Genomic DNA, 16,997 nt, shown 5'->3' on the forward strand with positions numbered 1-16,997 from the left:
GCAGGGGAATAACCTCCGTTGACCCACTGCGTGCCAATGCAGTTTTCATGGATCTGAACTCGCACTTTCAATGCTCACAGCTCGGAACTTAGCATTGCCTTATTATGGTTATGTATCGATGGCTTAATATAAGTACTATATAATAGTGATAGCATTATATCTAAAATAAGATAATTCCCTTCGCTGTATTTATTAATTGGTTGATAGCAGCAGTTTTGCAGCAATTTAATTTATCTCACTAAATGTACGAGTCCTTAAGCTTATTGAGGGGTCATTTATTCATAATGTATGGAAACTGTAGCTTGAAATGATACATGAATAGATTAGACCTATTTCTTATTATATGAGTGATGCTGCACTGGGGGGCAGGATTTACCTTGCATAGAAATATTGGTATTAAGTAGTACATAGGAGTGTCCTTTGCCTTCAGTGTAAAGTTGTATACTTTAAAATGTCGAAAATTAAGGAGTCGCTAAACTTGTATGAAATTTGTTCAATTTATAGAAAACTCCTAGCATTCCAAAATATTTATTAAATAGCGTAGATAATATATTTCGGTATAGTATTGTTTGAAACCAGAATTTTTGTTAAAAATATTATTTAAGTAAAAGTCTTTAAAATCAATTTATTAAAATCCATTCATGAGAAAGGCACAGTCATTGGTCTTTAAAAGCATTTATCTCGGTCACATGAGTCGCTGCAGACGAAAGCTGCAGCGTTCTTCTGCGGGTGACATCAGCAACAGCATCAGCATCAGTGGCAGCATCAGTGGCAGCATCAGCGGCAGTCGCATCTTGCTGCGGAAACAGCGAGCGGCCCTGTTAAGTCGGTCGACGCAGCGCTCTTAACCGCAAGGCCGCGCTGTAAACCGATTCAGTTGGGTTTGAGGCGCGCATGCGTACGGACGCCGAGAGAAAGAGCAGCGACTGGGCGAAAGAAAGCAGGCGGAGAAAACAGGAATCGCTGATCGGTGGCAAAAGCAGCAACGGCAGCGGCAGCAGCAGCAGCAGAAGCGGCTGAAGAAGAAGCCGAGCGAGGCCGAATTATAAATGTTTACCATTTAAGCGACGCCTAATGGAAATACTCTCACGTACCGCTCGCTCTCTGCTCTCTAGAAAACGCTCTCCCGCGTTAAAGTGAAAGTTTTCCCCACAAAAGTGGCGAAGGTCCGTTATCTTGGCCGCTGTTCGGGCCAACTCGCAATCAGGCAGTCAGACACACGCGGAGCGTTCAGTCGACCGGACGCATGGTCGCTGATTCAAAATACAAGATACACGATATAGATACTCGATACTCGATACCAGATTCCAGATACTATATATGTGGTGCAGTGTGTTAGTGTTTTGGTTCGAGCAACTGTAAATTCGCAGCTGACCAAAGAAAGTGCGGTCGTCGCAATAAAACCGAGTTAAATTCAATCGAAATCGGAATCGGATCCACAGTTACAACTCAATTCGCGTTCGTCGCCTAAGTCTTTCGTTTAGCGTGCTGCGCTGCCACACAGATTTCGCACTCACGCCCGAATTTCGGTGGCGATTTCGAAACAAGCAGGGCTCATATCACAACGAGCTGCCAGACGGTCTAGGCCAAGAACTCCCCGCAGGTGTCCGGCAGTCCAGCAAACATGTTTAAGTGGGTTACGCCGGCCTCAACGGCGACGTTGTCCCGCTGCACACTGTCAGCAACAACAACAGCAACAGCAGCAGCAACAACAACAACAACATCGGCAATGGCAGCAACGAGAACAGCTACGACAACGACGAGAACAACAAGACCACAACTACTTTCCATCGCTTTAACAAGTTTAATAATAATAGTCGCATCATTTGTGCCGACAACAAGTGGATTTAGATCAATTGAAACGAATGGCGGTAAGTGACAGACCATTTAGCTCATTGACTTGCCTGCGCAATGGATTGATGAAAGACCGCGTAGAGAAGAAAGTTTAGCACACAATAAAATGTAGAATTAAGGCAAAGAAAATCAATTTGCCAAATTGCAAGCTCATGTCGCTGCAAATCAAATCGTGTCAGTGGCTTTTGCTGCCTCACTTTGGCTCACTTAGCCATCCCATCCCCTCCATCGGGGGCTTTCACTCAATGCCTTGGCCTGGCCAAGTTGACAATGCTCGTGGCAAAAAAGCACAAAACTATGCCTTTGTGTCAATAAATGAATCAGAAAAACTTTGGCACAGAAAACTGCGGCTGTAGATGGTGCTCTTCGAGTGACTTTCCACACTCCACACTCCACGCACTTGGCAATTATTTGGTTCGTTTTATGCTACATTACGGCCACAAAAGAGCTCGAGATGCTAGGCACAGCCATCGACTTTCCATGTGACAGTTTTTACTGTCTTTCGAGTGGTTAGTGCTGGCTCTGAGCATCCCATTGCCGTTAATTGTCGAGGTCATTTGGCTGATTTAAAAAGTGAAACAAATTTCTAGAGTACCTGGTTATTAGTTCGATTCGGATTTGGCACCAGTCGCTCAGCCCATTCAATTGCGATTGAGCCCAAGTGCCGGCTAACAAAAGGGCCGAGGTGCAAACTCAATAAAGAGCCAGACACAATCACACTTAAAAGGGGGAAACAAACCATTCGTGATAATCGGCAGTATGTATGCTCTATGTAGCACGAAAAAGAGAATCAAACTTCTTTTATATGTGAAATTTCACACACCATTTTCATTTCTCTAAGATCGTTAAAATGGTGAAAACACTCATAAGTACGTTGTTAAGGCATTATGGCTGTAGGGAAAACACTATAAAGCTGAAAGCATATACTCCTATACCTGTTTAATCAATACTTTTTCTCAAGTTCAGAGCCCTTACAAAGTGAATCTTTGTTTATACAGCTTACGCTGCAAAATTTGCAGACAGCCTCTACAAGTCCTTTAATACTTTGATACACATTTGTATACACCTTTTCTAATGAAAACTGTTTAGCCTTCGAACAGCCAAAAATGGTAAAAATGAATGTTTGCATTTAGATTCAAATAAAAAGCGATTACATTACAGAAGAGAGCACCGAACATATTTACTTTTCTAATCACCAGTCTACCTAAGTTTGGTCCCACAATAATGACTTCTTGGGATGCAGTGGCGTTTTCCTTGTCTTCGAGGCGTTTTCCCAACGATTCTCTTTGTTCCTCTGTTCCCGTCTCCTCTTACCCCTTCCGAAAGGTTTGGGGAAACCTAGGGAAACCTAGGGAAACCCACGAGGAGAAAATCAATACTTCCGCTGCCCAGCAATCGCAGAACTGTGCTGCGTCAGCGAGGTGGAAGTCGGCAAATGCCAATCATCGGCCACATACACACCTGATCATTAGTACGAAACACGTAAAACAATTTTCAATTTCTATTCAGGCGTTGTTTGCATAGAAAGAAAACCAGGAAAGCAGTTCAGGAAAAACGCGTGCGAAATGAAAATGTCTTGGCCAGTGGCCGTAGATGTGAGCAGCCCAGCAACCAAACCGAACCAAACCAAACCAAACCTAACCACACCGATTCTGATGGAAGCGTGTGCCAGTTTGCGGTGCTGCTTTCTTGTCGCTGTCAGCCGCTGCAGTCGTGGTTTTCGCCATGGCCAAGAGCGCCGCTGCACTTGTCGAGGTTGCCTGCAGTTGACTTGCGGCAATTTGAGCCTCGGCCTGCGGGAAGGAAGCCGACTTGGAGCTGAACCCCCTGCTGCCACTGACTGATGGACAGTGTTCGACGGCCGACGGGCGACGGCCGACGTTCGACGTTCGACGTTCGACAGCGATGTAATTTCAAGATCACGTTTTTACCGCTGTCCGATCATCGACTTGGTCAATTGTTGCTCCACATAGATCTCGGCAGCTCAATCGCTCTTGCCAGTTGGCTACTTAAAAATCAATTCATAACTCTTTTCTTCTCGTTTGGCTAATTGTCGCACCGTTCTACGTTATACAATCGGGCCAAGATTCTCGGTCTATGCAAATTACGAATACCAATTTCACATATTTTCGGCTTCTGCCCTCCGCCACATGCAATTAATGTGAAAGCGGCATTCGACTTTCTTCTGGGCCGCCGAGAGGGCTGAAACCATTTTCCCACAGCCATTTTACACTTCATAAACTTAACGCAATCGCATTAAAACTGTGACAGATCATGAACATCAAGTGCCAGGGAGCATTTCACCTGGGCCAAGTATGGATTGCACTTCCTAACGTCGAGCACCCGAGTGAAACTACAGTAGAACTTCGCATATGCGCTAGGTGATGTCAAATAGGAAATAGGAAGACCAAGATCTGTAGTATGGGTTGAAACTTTAACATACAGATACTTATACATATTCTGACACCAAATCAACATGTTATTCATTTTAAAAAAAGTGTATCCGTTTACTACTAAAGATTAAAAAGTTATCTATGTATATTTAATGTACATAAATGATTCTTAAGAACGTGTCGTAGAATAACTTCCATCAATTAAATCACATGAAAAATGCGTTGAGCTAATATATTGATCAGTATTTTGTTTGAGTTACATAGCTATGCCAGCAACTAATCGGTTCGACTTACAGATGTACCACTGTGTCAGTTGTGAATGGAGTTGGAATAGTAGAGTAGCTACTGTAGCTATTGTAGCTACTCAATTGTAGATACTTTCGTGGTACTCACACACATTTGTAGTCTGGTGTCTTATCTTTCAAGCTCATCGGCATTTTTTCGAGTACTACTGGTCGGAATCGATGGCTATGCTGAGTAGTTACAAGTTATCGGGCTGTCAACATGGCTCGAACCGAAAGAGCCGAGTTATGGGATGTTCCGTCTAACAGGAAATAGAAGGCGATCTTCGAATTTGTTTTGACTTGTTTGGCGGTGAAAGTGAAATGCTCCGCTCCGAGCTGGCTTCCGCTGCATGACACCACAGATTCTACGCTGGTTGGATTTTCGCATGGAAATCGACGCGTCGCGACGTCAGCAAGACGCATTTAAGTTTGGTCTGATCTCCGTGCATCCATAAAAAGGCTTGAAGATTCTGCGGCTGCTCGGTTATCGGAAGACATTGTCGGCTCGTTGCTGTTGGGTATCGATGGGATTGGAATGGGAATCGGGTCTTTTGCCAAAAATGATGTCACTTATTGCGGCCAAGCAACTTTCACTGCCCATTCACACTGCTTTTTACAGCAGCTCATCGCATTTAAAATGATTCGCCGCCAAATTGGTTGGCAAAAGCCTTCCATAGCGATTCATCCTCGCCGCAAATCTTTTGTCACCCGGAAAGCGTTCAATAAATTTCCCATTGTGCACAATTTTCACCAAATTGAATCTTTTCCGGCCATCCATTGTTCGGCCTAACAATCAGGGTCCAGAGCACCATGACCTGCCAAAAGTGACCACCAAATAAACAATAATAATACTAGCACTAATGAAAACAATACAGAGTCGTGCGCACATGTAACAGTGACAAAAGAAACCAAATGTAAATGATTCCACATGGGCTGTCGGCTGCCACCCAGAAAATAGTATCTCCTCTTGCAAAACGCTGCTGAACCTACCACTTAAAACCTGTTCCAGCTGAATCGGACTAAGCTGAGTTGGCCTCCGTGGTGGTTGACACCGTGTGATTACCGTTCTTATTACGGCCGAAAAGCGAGCCAACAGCGCTGCCCACGTGAGGAGTATCCAAGCTATGCCACCGAGCAATGGGAAGAACCATCCACAAAACCAAGCCAAAGAATGGTGGTATTTATGGTCTTGCGGCTGCTAAACTGACCACATTTGACCGCTTGGCTAAGTAAACAAATAGCTTGGGTTGTAAAACCCCACCGCAAAGTCCTTAGAGCTTTGTTTACAATGAAATGTCTGGCCCTTATTGATTTCGTTTAGTACTTCCTAATTAAAATCACACAATTAACAATATGAATTAATCTGATTTCATAGTTATTTGAGAAGGTGCAAATTTAGGACATGCTCTCTGCTTGGAAAGCAGAGTGTAGTTAAAGTGTTGCCCATCTCTGGTGAGGGTTGTCTTGAATAGTTCTGGTTTGGCCAGTGGTACATTACGGTTCCCATTGGAATTGCATGCGTAAAATTCGTACCTACACCTGCGGCCAGCGCACTAGTGCCAGTGGACACAGACAGCCCGTCACTGGCACATTCACTGTTAGCTTACCGGTCTTTTTGGTCGCCAGTCGCCGCAATTTTATTTGGGTCACTGTTACAATTTACGCTGCTGCGGCGGACGAGGAGCCATGGCCACGTATTGGTCATTGGACATTGGGAATGGAAGTGGGATTGGGAGTGAGATGCTCCGATGCTGTGCCCGATTCGCCACGGCGACACTCGAGCAGATCGTTGCAGATCGGAGCAAATCGATGGAAATTGTAGACGCGCCGAGATCGGAGCAACTTTCAAATCCAATTTTATGTAATTCAAGGTGGCTCCCAAGCTCGGGAGTTCGCGTGCAAATCGGTTATAGCCGGGCCTAGTTATATAGCGCACGCCACAGTCCAATTCGCAGAGAGCGTAGTAGAGCATGCAGCGGGTTATGTTTATGCTGATCCAAGCCCATGCCCCACACCCCACACCCCGACAATTCAATTACAATGCGATTAATGGGTGTGTTTGGTTGCGGATCGGCAGCCATGTGGAGTGGGATCGCATCGGATGGCCAAATGGCCAAATGGCCAAATGGCTGTTTAAGCCCAGAAAGGTCAAGACTAGCAACTAGAAACTTTCCATTTCTCTCACGCAAGGCGGGAAAGCAAGCCTTCTTTCGTGATGACATCGCGGAAAGATATCTCTATCGACGCACAGCCGCACGGAAGGCCCATTAAAATGAATAAAAAGCAAAATAACTAAGCACACAAACCGAAGGCAAAAAGATAGCACAAACCTCTGGTAAACTGCACTAGGCTCTCTCGCTTCCACCATCGAAGTCATAATTAGTGGCCCAAATGAAGCGATTCATGAGGAGTAAACAGTTTTTCTCCGCATGTATGTACATATGTATGTATGTCTAGGAAAAGTGAAATTAACTTTGAGTGAATGAAAAGATGTTTTATGCTAATTCCACGAAAAGTGACATTGGATATTTTTTCCTCTTCGTCGCCATCATCCGCTGGCCATCGGATGGGGCTTTTCAGCGGCCAATAAATCGCTTGGGAACTTTTTCTGGCGATAGTAAGAGTTTCTCTAATTAATTGTACCATGGAAATGACTAGGGTCATTTTGAATCGTTTATGAAGTTAAGACTCTACAACATACATCGTTAGCTAATTTATTGACCACCCCCCTTCAAAGAACTCCAACTTTGAACTTGCTAACCACATTATTTTTGTCCGATTCCGCGATTTCACTTGACAGGCATTGCCATCGATCGGTTAATAACTTGTGCCAATTTGGATCAGGAATACTTAACACTTTCACATCGCAATTAGAGCAAGATTCGTTAAATGCAAAACTGGCCAAGATGCGAGATCCAAAATGCGAGATCTCCGATCCCAGAGTGATCTGTGCGCGCGATACACGTGGGGATGCATGTTGGGGCAAGAAAGTTGCTATATTATTTTTTAACTTTTGCAGTCTTGGGCTAATTGATCGATAATAATTTTCCATTTACCGTTAAAGCGCCCCGTTTGTTTACATTCTTCGGACTCCGGCTCGTCGAGCGGTCGGTCAGTCGGAGATCGGGCATGAAAACAAGTTCTACGAAATCTTGGAGCAGCGCGGTGCCAAGCAGAGCAGCTCTCTTCTGCCGATCTTGGCCAGCACCAGCACCAGCATCACCATCGCATCAGCATCATACTCATGATTTAATTAATTTCCATTCCGCGGCTTGCGCATAAATTTCACTGCACGAAGCGATAACTGTTCCGTTGGCCAAAAGGCAGAACATATATAGTATGTATATATGCTTCTGTATACTTCTGTATATATGTAGGTATAGGTATAGTGCCCCAAGGGCCAAGTGACACTGCCGTGCATGGGGCATGCCTCAGAATGCGGCTACGGGACCAATTTTCTCGGATGATTAATGGCATTGCCAGCGATTTTTCGGCGGGGAGGCAAACTTGTTATCTCATTTTGCAGCACTTCTCCGTTCGTATTTTTCCCGATCTTGGTCCCCCCTTATGATAAGCACCGAAAAATGTTTTAAAGCGGCGCGAATTTATTCAGGCGTTTGACACACTTTCGTTCGACTGCTGGTGTGTGTGTGTGTATGTGTGTGTGTGTGTAGGGGTTCTGTGATGCGGCTCAGGTGTTTCCCAGGTGCGATGCTGTAACCTATTTTGCATGCGCCACAAGAAACGCCTGCGATTATGGTGCATCAACCCGAATTTCTCGATCCGCCAATTAGGGTCAGAGGATTGGCAGAACACAGTCCGCCACCTTAATGTGGCATAAAGCAGGTGCGGGCGGATTGTTTATTGATTTATTTACTGATTCGAACAAGGGTCTATGTAATCTTTAAGTGAACTTGTTAATCGTAAGTTTCCGTGTACAGAGAACTCATCTACCTAAACGTGCCCTGGAAAAATAGGCGATACCAAGAATAATGATTCATTTCACGGCTTTAGGCTTAGCTATTTAATCCTAATTTACTTTAATTTATGACAAATTACATAATAATTAGTGTATCAAAAATGTAATTTCAAGAAAACAAATTTCAGCCAGTCACTAGACAAGAAGAACATATTCATTAAATAAATGTTAATTTCTCAGGTTTCCTACGACAACCAAAATACAAGCTAACTAAAGGGTAGCTTACGAGCATAACATACATAATCATGTAGTACAGCAGCCGATTTCCTCGGCCCAGATCAAATAAACTGTGTTAAACTGCATAATTATCGCTGGTTGGTCGAGCTGCCTGCCAAACTTCATTAAGTCAGCCCCGGGTCGGTAATTAATTCATTGACTCCGCAACTCGAGATTGAAGTCTCGTGGGTCTGGGAGCTCTGTTAGCTGGAGGTGGTTCCGAGCATAGGGCCTCTGTAAGAGCCGTTCTTCTGTTAATCGGCTCTTTCTTCAGCCGCCTGCGGCTTTTCTCACGTCTCTTCGGAGACTCTCTTTTGCTCGGTGTTTGCGTCTGCCTTTAACAATTTGCGGAAGAATACTTAAGAGCTCTTGAGTGCCTAATCGTAAAAACGCGAAATGTCTGCAAATAAAGCGGCAAACGAATTATTATTATTTTATTAGAAGACGCGAAGAAGAGACGAAATCGCTTTGTAGAGATGAATGGCCAGAGCGAAAATAGAGAAAAGCGGCTGCAGAAACACTATCACTTTTACCCAATTATTATGTACGAAGATATTTTGACTGCTATTCTAATGGTGGCTTTTGCACTACTTTTCTCCACTTTTTCTCTTATTTTTGAGCAATACACTTGTCTTTGTTTTACTTTCACTGGCGCTACGTGTCCGGCATAATTTCGATCGGCTTGAGTCATGATTGCCTCCATTTCAGGCCATTCCCTGCAATTTCGGTTTCGTTACCTTCTGATTTTCATTTAATTAGCGTCGAACTAATTGCCACTAAGCCTCCGAATCTAGTTCATCGGCCGTGTTTGCACTGAGCCCATGTTCCTATGCTCCAATTTCAAGACCAAACATTGACACAGTCCGCGCTGTGGATTGGGGCCAGCAGTGGAACACCAGAGAAGCCCCAGTGGAGCACCATTGGAGCACCAGTGCAGCAAGTGGAGCGTCCGCGAGGTGTTAATTTGTCAGCATAAACCCGTCAGCAGTCGGCGGGCACTGCTTTCCCACTTCTTGATTAATTGCTGCCAAAATCAATTTCATTCTATACATCGAGAGTTACATATGTGCAGTGCACGTTCGGAATTTCTAGGGAGTCGTAAACGTTGTTTGGATACTTTACAAACTCAATTTAGGGCTAAGTTCAATTAAATATTTCAACCTTTTGAAATAAAATAATTTCAAAATATTATATTTTGCGATATACACAGTGTAGCTTAAAGTGGTTAATAAGTTGTTCTTAAATTAGGCACTTTAGTTATGTTGTTTTAATGATTATTGGATTTGATAATAAAACCGAAGCTGTAAATTGAAAATGGCCCTTAGCCAGAACGAAAAAAAGCCATCGGAAATATTGATGATAGTGAGTATTGGCAGTAATGCCTCGTCTTATTTGATAATATACATATAATAACGTAATTTTTCTCAAGGCAACGAAAGCGTATGAAAAACGCAAGCTAGCCGGAGCTTACCCTTCCCCGTTTTCCTCAACCGTTCAGTGGTGGCTGTCGGCATTTGGCAAATGAGGTGGAAATGCTCTCAAGTGCAATGCCCACACCTGGGCCGCAGATGAACCTTGACATTCGAGTGGCTGCTATGAGCCTAAGCACTTGGGCTAGCCAGCCAGGGCCACTTTCACTTGGTGGTCTTGGAGTGGTTTTCGGTGGGTTCAGGGCCTACAGAACAGCGAAAATATGGCGGCTGTTAATTGAGTTTATATACATTTTGGTCTAAGTTCGTGTGGCGGCTGCTGTTGATGTTTGCCCAAGGCTGGTCGTCACAATTAGCACTGAAAAGAGCAATTATTATAGATGTGCCCACTCGGCGTCGTCACTTTCATTTAAGGTATTTGCCACATTTTCACTACCCCCTCCACTTATAATCCAATCAACTACAGTTGAGCCAAAAGAGATGCCCGAGTGAAATGTTAATTAGGCTTTGCCACGGGGAATTTGACAGTTGGCTTTGTGGTTATTGGCAAGCGAAAACTGTTTGAAAATCTGGGTAATTTGAAATCGAATCTTAAATTGGGGAAATTCATGCGCCGACTTTATGGTTTATTCGAGCATGCAAAGAAGGCTTACCTCACACAAATGAATAGTGTAATTAGTTTATTAATAAAAATATTTTTCTTAAATTTCTTTTTAATTTTCTCATTAATGAATAATATCCCCATCACATCTCTCTTTCTGCTACTCTTACAGGCGGTCGCAAGCTGTTTGGGGGCTACCGCATCACACCGAAGCACTGCCGTGCCACCAAGACGCTACCCAGCTCGGATCCACGGGCCAATGGACCCACCATCTGCATGTTTAACCACGAGTGCGCCCAACGGGGTGGCGAGGTGGTGGGCGCCTGCATGGACGGCTTCCTCTTCGGCGCCTGCTGCCAGATCCCGCCCACCCACGAGTTGGCCAGCACGCTGATCAACGAGGCGCAGAACGCATACTTCCAGCAGCACCAGCAGCAGACGAAGCTCCAGCAGTCGGCAGCCCAAACCTCGTTCGAGAACTACGGCGAACAGCAGCAGTCACTGAGTGAGGAACAGGGGGCACAGCAGCCTGCGCAGAACATCTACGATCAGCAGAACCTGGACAAAGTCTACCAGCAACTGGGCAGCAGCAGTAGCATCAGTCCACCCAGCGGAGCCTACGGAGATGAGCCGCAGCAACTGGAATATCAGCCGGAGTCGGAGCAACCCGTAAGGGATGAGAATGCGTATCCTACCAGCAGTTCATCCACCGAGGCCACTCAGTCGCAGTCCTCCTCCGCCAGTGTCGAATTCGAACAGGAGCCCTCCCAACCAGCAGTTGACTCCAGCGATCAGACCACTCCAGACCAGAAAATCCACAAGCAACCCGTCCAGCCACCCAACTTCCACGTTCACAAGCACTCCGTGACCATCAACTCACCGTCGTCGCCTCCTCAAAACGATGACTTCGTGATGCAGGTGCTAAGCACCTTGCCACCTGAGCATGCCGATGACCATCATATTGTCTTCACCACAGAGGTGCCCACCAAAATTGCTAGTGGCTTGCAGGATCAAACGAGCTCTGAGTCCAACTCCTTCGAAGAGGTGTCTTCAACGCCAGCAGCCACCCAAAAACCCAAACCCAAGCCAACTCAAAAGCCCACTCAAAAGCCCACTCAGAAGGCCACGCAGAAACCCGCTCCAAAACCCACACAAAAAGCCAAGCCGAAACCAGTTCCCCAACTGGCGGAGACCATGAAGCGACCTCTCCAACAAAAGCCACTGCAGGCGGCGAAACCTAATCCAAGCTCCAAGCCTGCCCAGACCACGAACAACCACCACCACAACCACCTTATCCTGGACGGTGGTGAGTTCACGCACAGTGATATTACCCACCCCGGAGCAGATGCCGATCTCGTGGAGGATCTGCAATTCTCCACAGGCTATGGGCCCCAACCCGTGTACGCGGAACCACCGAAGCAACAGCAGCCACCGGCGGAGCAGAGCTATATTTCATCCAGCACTAGTGCCAAACGCCCAACGACCGGTCATAACAGTCCCACCACTGTTTCCTCGATTACCACCCACGTAGACTCTATCGAGTCCATCATCCTGCAGCTGAACAACACCAGTCATGGTCCCAGTTATAATGTCGTGAGCCAGCAGACGCCATCATATGGATATCCTGGAGCAGCGGTGGTTCAGACTGAGGCAGCAACCCAAAATCCAACCTTCTACCAGGAGAACGAGGCCGAGAAGGTCCAGGAGTCGGACTCGCAGTCTGATTACGGTTACACCACCACAGTTAACTACGAGTCTTTCTACGATAAAGTTTCAGATGAGCAGGATGCCTCTGCTGCTCTTAGTCAGTCTGCTGAGATGCCCACCGCACGGCCTGGATACGGAGAAGATGTGTCCGCTGTGCTGGAGGACCACACGATGCCGGCCAATGGTTACCACGATGCTGAGGCTCCAGTTGCTCCACAGACTTCCGAGTTCAACAAGATGCCAGTGATGGGCATTGCCTATCCAGTGGATATGTCCTATATGGAGGAGGAGGGAAATCTGCCGGCAACTGCACCTAGTTATGGCCAGCAAGTGAGCAGTGACTCCTATGAGGCAAGCACTGAATCCACCTACCAGAAGCTGTCAACGGTCCAAACGGAAGAGCCGCAGCCACTGCCAACTTACATACGTCCCACAACCAATGCCAATAAGCAAAATCGCCCAGTGGCCTCTTACATTGGGATGGTGACAATGCAGAACTATAACCCGCAGCCAGGAAATGGTGACTACCAGGCCCAAGTTCCCCCCGAAGTGTCCGTGTCCTCGCACACCACCAAAGTTCAGGAACACGCGGATGAGACCTCAAATGGCTATCAGCAATCGGAGACAACAGCCGGCTACATTTCCCCACCAACTGCTGTGCCCGCGCCAGCACAGCGGCCTCAGTATGACGCCGTGCAAGCTGATGCTTCCTCGGAGCGACCTGTCCTGGTGACCGCCAGTCCCAGGCCCCGACCCAAGCCCAGTACCAAGCGACCCTCCGTAAAGAGGCCCATCAGCGGTGAGAGCACCAAGAAGAAACCTCAGCCACAGCCTAGTTCTGGTGCCTACAACCAAGAGAAGATTAGCGAACCAAGCACCAGAAAGCCCGTGTCCAGTGGATACGATAAGGTGCCCGAGTCGCCCATCACACACATTCAGATCAAGAAGCCGTCGGCAACTCATCACAAGGAACAAGAACAGACCGCGTACCCCAGACCAGCCAGCCCTGCGGGATACGAACAGACAACTGCCGCTGCTCCTGCGCCAGCTGCTCCTTCTCTAAACTACGACAAACCGGATGCCCCAACCAGCCAGTACGACCAGCCCTCTGCTCCGCCTGCTAGTTACGATCAGTTGGCGCCCATGCCGTCTCTCAACTACAACGAGCAGCATGCCAGCTCACCAGGAAGGAAGCCGTCAACGGCCAAGCCCATTTCCACCAGCTATGTGACCGGACCTAGCACCCCACGACCCCCCGCCACCGTCGACTACCACTACGACAATGTGCCCCCACTGTTTATGGCGGACGACAAGCTAGATGCCTTTATCCAGAGCACGGCGGAGAACATTGTCGGATCTACCCCGGGCAACTACCAGCCTCCGCTGGTGGCTACCGCATCAACGCCCGCCTACGCTCATAGACCAACCAGCAGTGGTAGCTATGGCCATAAGAAGCCTGGTTTCGTACAGATCAATGGAACACCAAAGCCTCCCAGACCGACGGTGCTCATTACTCCCAAGCCCACTACCATAAATCTAGTGACTTACAGCTCTTTAAGCGACGATAACAACAAGCTGGCCTCCAGCACGAGTTCCTATGTGGCCGGAAGACCAGGAGCACAGGGAGTAAGTTCTAACGACTTCGAAGATCCTGGATACTTTGGCAGTAGCCCCGTCCATGTGGCCTTCACGCAATCCACCACGGAGACCGTCTATGCAGTGCCCTCCGATGACAAACCAGCATTCCCTGGATACTTCGGACCGACGCCCTCGTATCCCGCCTTCTCAGTTCCTGGTGAGAAAGTGGGCCAGAATGTTATGGAGGAGACCTACACCTCGCCCAATGATTTCGTCAACTTCCCGCCGGTGAGGAACCCCAATCTGAACATGTCGGCTGCCTCCAGCGCAGTGACCAGCGATCTCGACCTCTCCACCCCCGCCTTCGTGGAGGATGTGGTGCTCAAGGACAAGATGCACACGTTGGTTCACAAGTTGGTGGCCTCACTGCAGGGTAACTTTGAGGCCCTGGCCGATATGATCGAAGAGCCGGGAAGTAACAAGACCGTGGCCACCTACCAGGCCGGAGCAGGTGGAACTACCAAGCCTGTGAGAGTAGTAACCACACGGAAACCTGTGAGGACAGCCACCACAGCCAAGCCCAAGGTAACCACAAAGAAACCAGTGTCCCGGGTCACGACAAAGCCTCCTAACAAGAAGACCTCCGTGGTCAGCACCACCACTCGCAAGCCCGCGACGCGCCGCACCACCGTTGCCGCCAAGGTAACCACCACCACTCGGAGACCGGCGACGAAGAAGCCAACGCGTCGAGTAAGCAGCACCGTGAAGACCACGACCATAAGTTCGGCCAGGCCGGCGGACGACGAGATCGTGGACGAGGAGGACGAAGAGGATGTCAACCCGAATCCCAGCGACAACGAGATTGACCAGGGAGCTACCTTGAGCTCGTACGGCGGAGCCAATGGTCGGAAGATTCGTAAGTGTGGACTGAATGTAGCATGGACTAGCATGGACCCGAAACAACTGTCTTTCTCTCTCTATTTCTTGTTCTCTCACCTGCCCTTCACCTGTTCCTAACCGCTCACGCATCTAACCCACCGTTTCCTTAACCCTAATCCTCCATTGCATTTCCGACTTATCCAAAAATATAGCACGTCGCAAGCACAAGCGGCGTAATCAGAAGACCACTTAGACCGTCCCCAATAAAGAAACCCCCTCCTAGCTCTAGTGCCCCCCCTCCAATCCCCCTCCATTCAATTGTCCCACCAGTTCTATGCTTCCCCAACTCTCAGACTCGACTTCTCGAACACTCCCCACTCCTAACCTCGCATTTCACTCCCCATCAACAGAGTGCGGCGTGCGGCCCCATGTCAAGTCCGGCCGTATTGTCGGCGGCAAGGGCTCCACCTTCGGCGCCTACCCCTGGCAGGTTCTCGTCCGGGAGTCCACCTGGCTGGGCCTATTCACCAAGAACAAGTGCGGCGGCGTCCTAATCACCAGCCGCTACGTCATCACCGCCGCCCATTGTCAGCCCGGGTAAGCTATTATTTAAACTTACGGTTTAGGTGGGCTTAGTTCACGGATTTGATTTCAATCCTCCCCAGATTCCTGGCTTCTCTGGTGGCTGTTATGGGTGAGTTTGACATTTCCGGCGACCTGGAGAGCAAGCGCTCAGTGACCAAGAATGTTAAGCGCGTCATTGTCCACCGGCAGTACGATCCGGCCACGTTCGAAAACGACCTGGCCCTGCTGGAATTGGACAGTCTAGTGCAATTCGATACGCATATAGGTAAGTGTTCCGATCTAATGAAAATACGCCTCGATCAAAGACCATGTGAAAATCTATTAATTTGTTTAAAGCTAAATCAGAAGCTAAATTCGTTTATTATAATGTTCAATAATGTTTTAGGCACTTTGTTAAAGGGTAATTTATTCTTCTTTTTGCCTACAGTGCCCATTTGCATGCCCAATGATGTGGCGGACTTCACTGGACGCATGGCGACCGTGACGGGATGGGGACGCCTTAAGTACGGAGGTGGAGTGCCATCTGTTCTCCAGGAGGTGCAGGTAAGCAGTCAGCGGACAGAGTGTCCTTTGAAATGCGAACTGACCCGGGGCTAATTTAAATTAGGTGCCGATTATCGAGAACAGCGTTTGCCAGGAGATGTTCCACACTGCTGGACACAACAAGAAGATTCTCACCTCCTTCCTGTGCGCCGGCTATGCCAACGGACAAAAGGATTCCTGCGAGGTGAGATCAAAGCCTTCCCTGCTCCAGAAAATGTACCCTAATCCGTCTCATTCTCCGACAGGGTGACAGTGGCGGACCGCTGGTGCTGCAACGACCGGATGGACGCTACGAGTTGGCCGGAACCGTTTCCCACGGCATCAAATGTGCGGCGCCGTATCTGCCAGGTGTCTATATGCGCACCACCTTTTACAAGCCGTGGCTGCGCAGCATAACGGGCGTGAAATAGGCAGTCTCTCCAGAGTCTCCATGGTCTCCCCATCCCAGAGATGGCCAACGCCAACTTGCTGCCGAGGCAGGAGCACCAAGTGTAAATAGAACGTAGAGTTTTAAGAGTCGCGGTTAGGAGCGTGGGAAAGTTGGCTCATCCTCTGCGACGTTGCATTTTCGGACCCTTTCCACAAAAACCCCCTCCATGCTACCATCATTTCATTAGCTTAATTGAAAATCAACTGCAGCACCTTCAAACGAAATCCGCCGGGGATTTCCACATTCCGAGACAGCGATATTTCGCTTGACCAGGCTGCAGATTCCGTTTTTTTGAGTACGCGTGCCTAACACTTGTAGAGTCTGAATGAGAATTACGCTGATTGCAAACCGTAGGCCTAAGACATATTTATTCTAGTTGTAAGCCTATTTATTTGACTATTTATTTATTTATGTGACGTGACGAAGCGCGGCGATTTGTGCGTTTGATTCAACTAAAAAAATTGTTATCTTCATAGGCAAATTGTTGTTATGTTCAAATGAGAGCGAGAGCAAATGTT

At 47.6% G+C, this 16,997-nt stretch overlaps 1 protein-coding gene across 3 annotated transcripts; it reads left to right on the forward strand.

Moving 5' to 3' along the window:
• The first annotated feature begins 1,624 nt into the window (after nucleotides 1–1,624).
• Nucleotides 1,625–16,459, forward strand: LOC122626228 (serine protease filzig). Of its 3 annotated transcripts, none has more exons than XM_043806402.1 (7): nucleotides 1,625–1,871; nucleotides 10,930–14,958; nucleotides 15,275–15,518; nucleotides 15,587–15,771; nucleotides 15,934–16,049; nucleotides 16,114–16,233; nucleotides 16,295–16,459. In XM_043806402.1, exons 1-7 carry the CDS (start codon nucleotides 1,625–1,627, stop codon nucleotides 16,457–16,459), a joined length of 5,106 nt encoding a protein of 1,701 aa, XP_043662337.1. The 3 variants fall into 3 exon arrangements, with proteins under 3 accessions (XP_043662337.1, XP_043662338.1, XP_043662339.1); XM_043806403.1 differs by having other exon boundaries at nucleotides 15,332–15,518; XM_043806404.1 differs by lacking the exons at nucleotides 15,275–15,518; nucleotides 15,587–15,771; nucleotides 15,934–16,049; nucleotides 16,114–16,233; nucleotides 16,295–16,459 and adding an exon at nucleotides 15,134–15,174.
• Nucleotides 16,460–16,997: the final 538 nt, after the last annotated feature.

This window comes from Drosophila teissieri, chromosome 2L (assembly GCF_016746235.2).
Source record: "Drosophila teissieri strain GT53w chromosome 2L, Prin_Dtei_1.1, whole genome shotgun sequence".
Classification (NCBI taxonomy): Eukaryota; Metazoa; Arthropoda; class Insecta; order Diptera; family Drosophilidae; genus Drosophila; species Drosophila teissieri.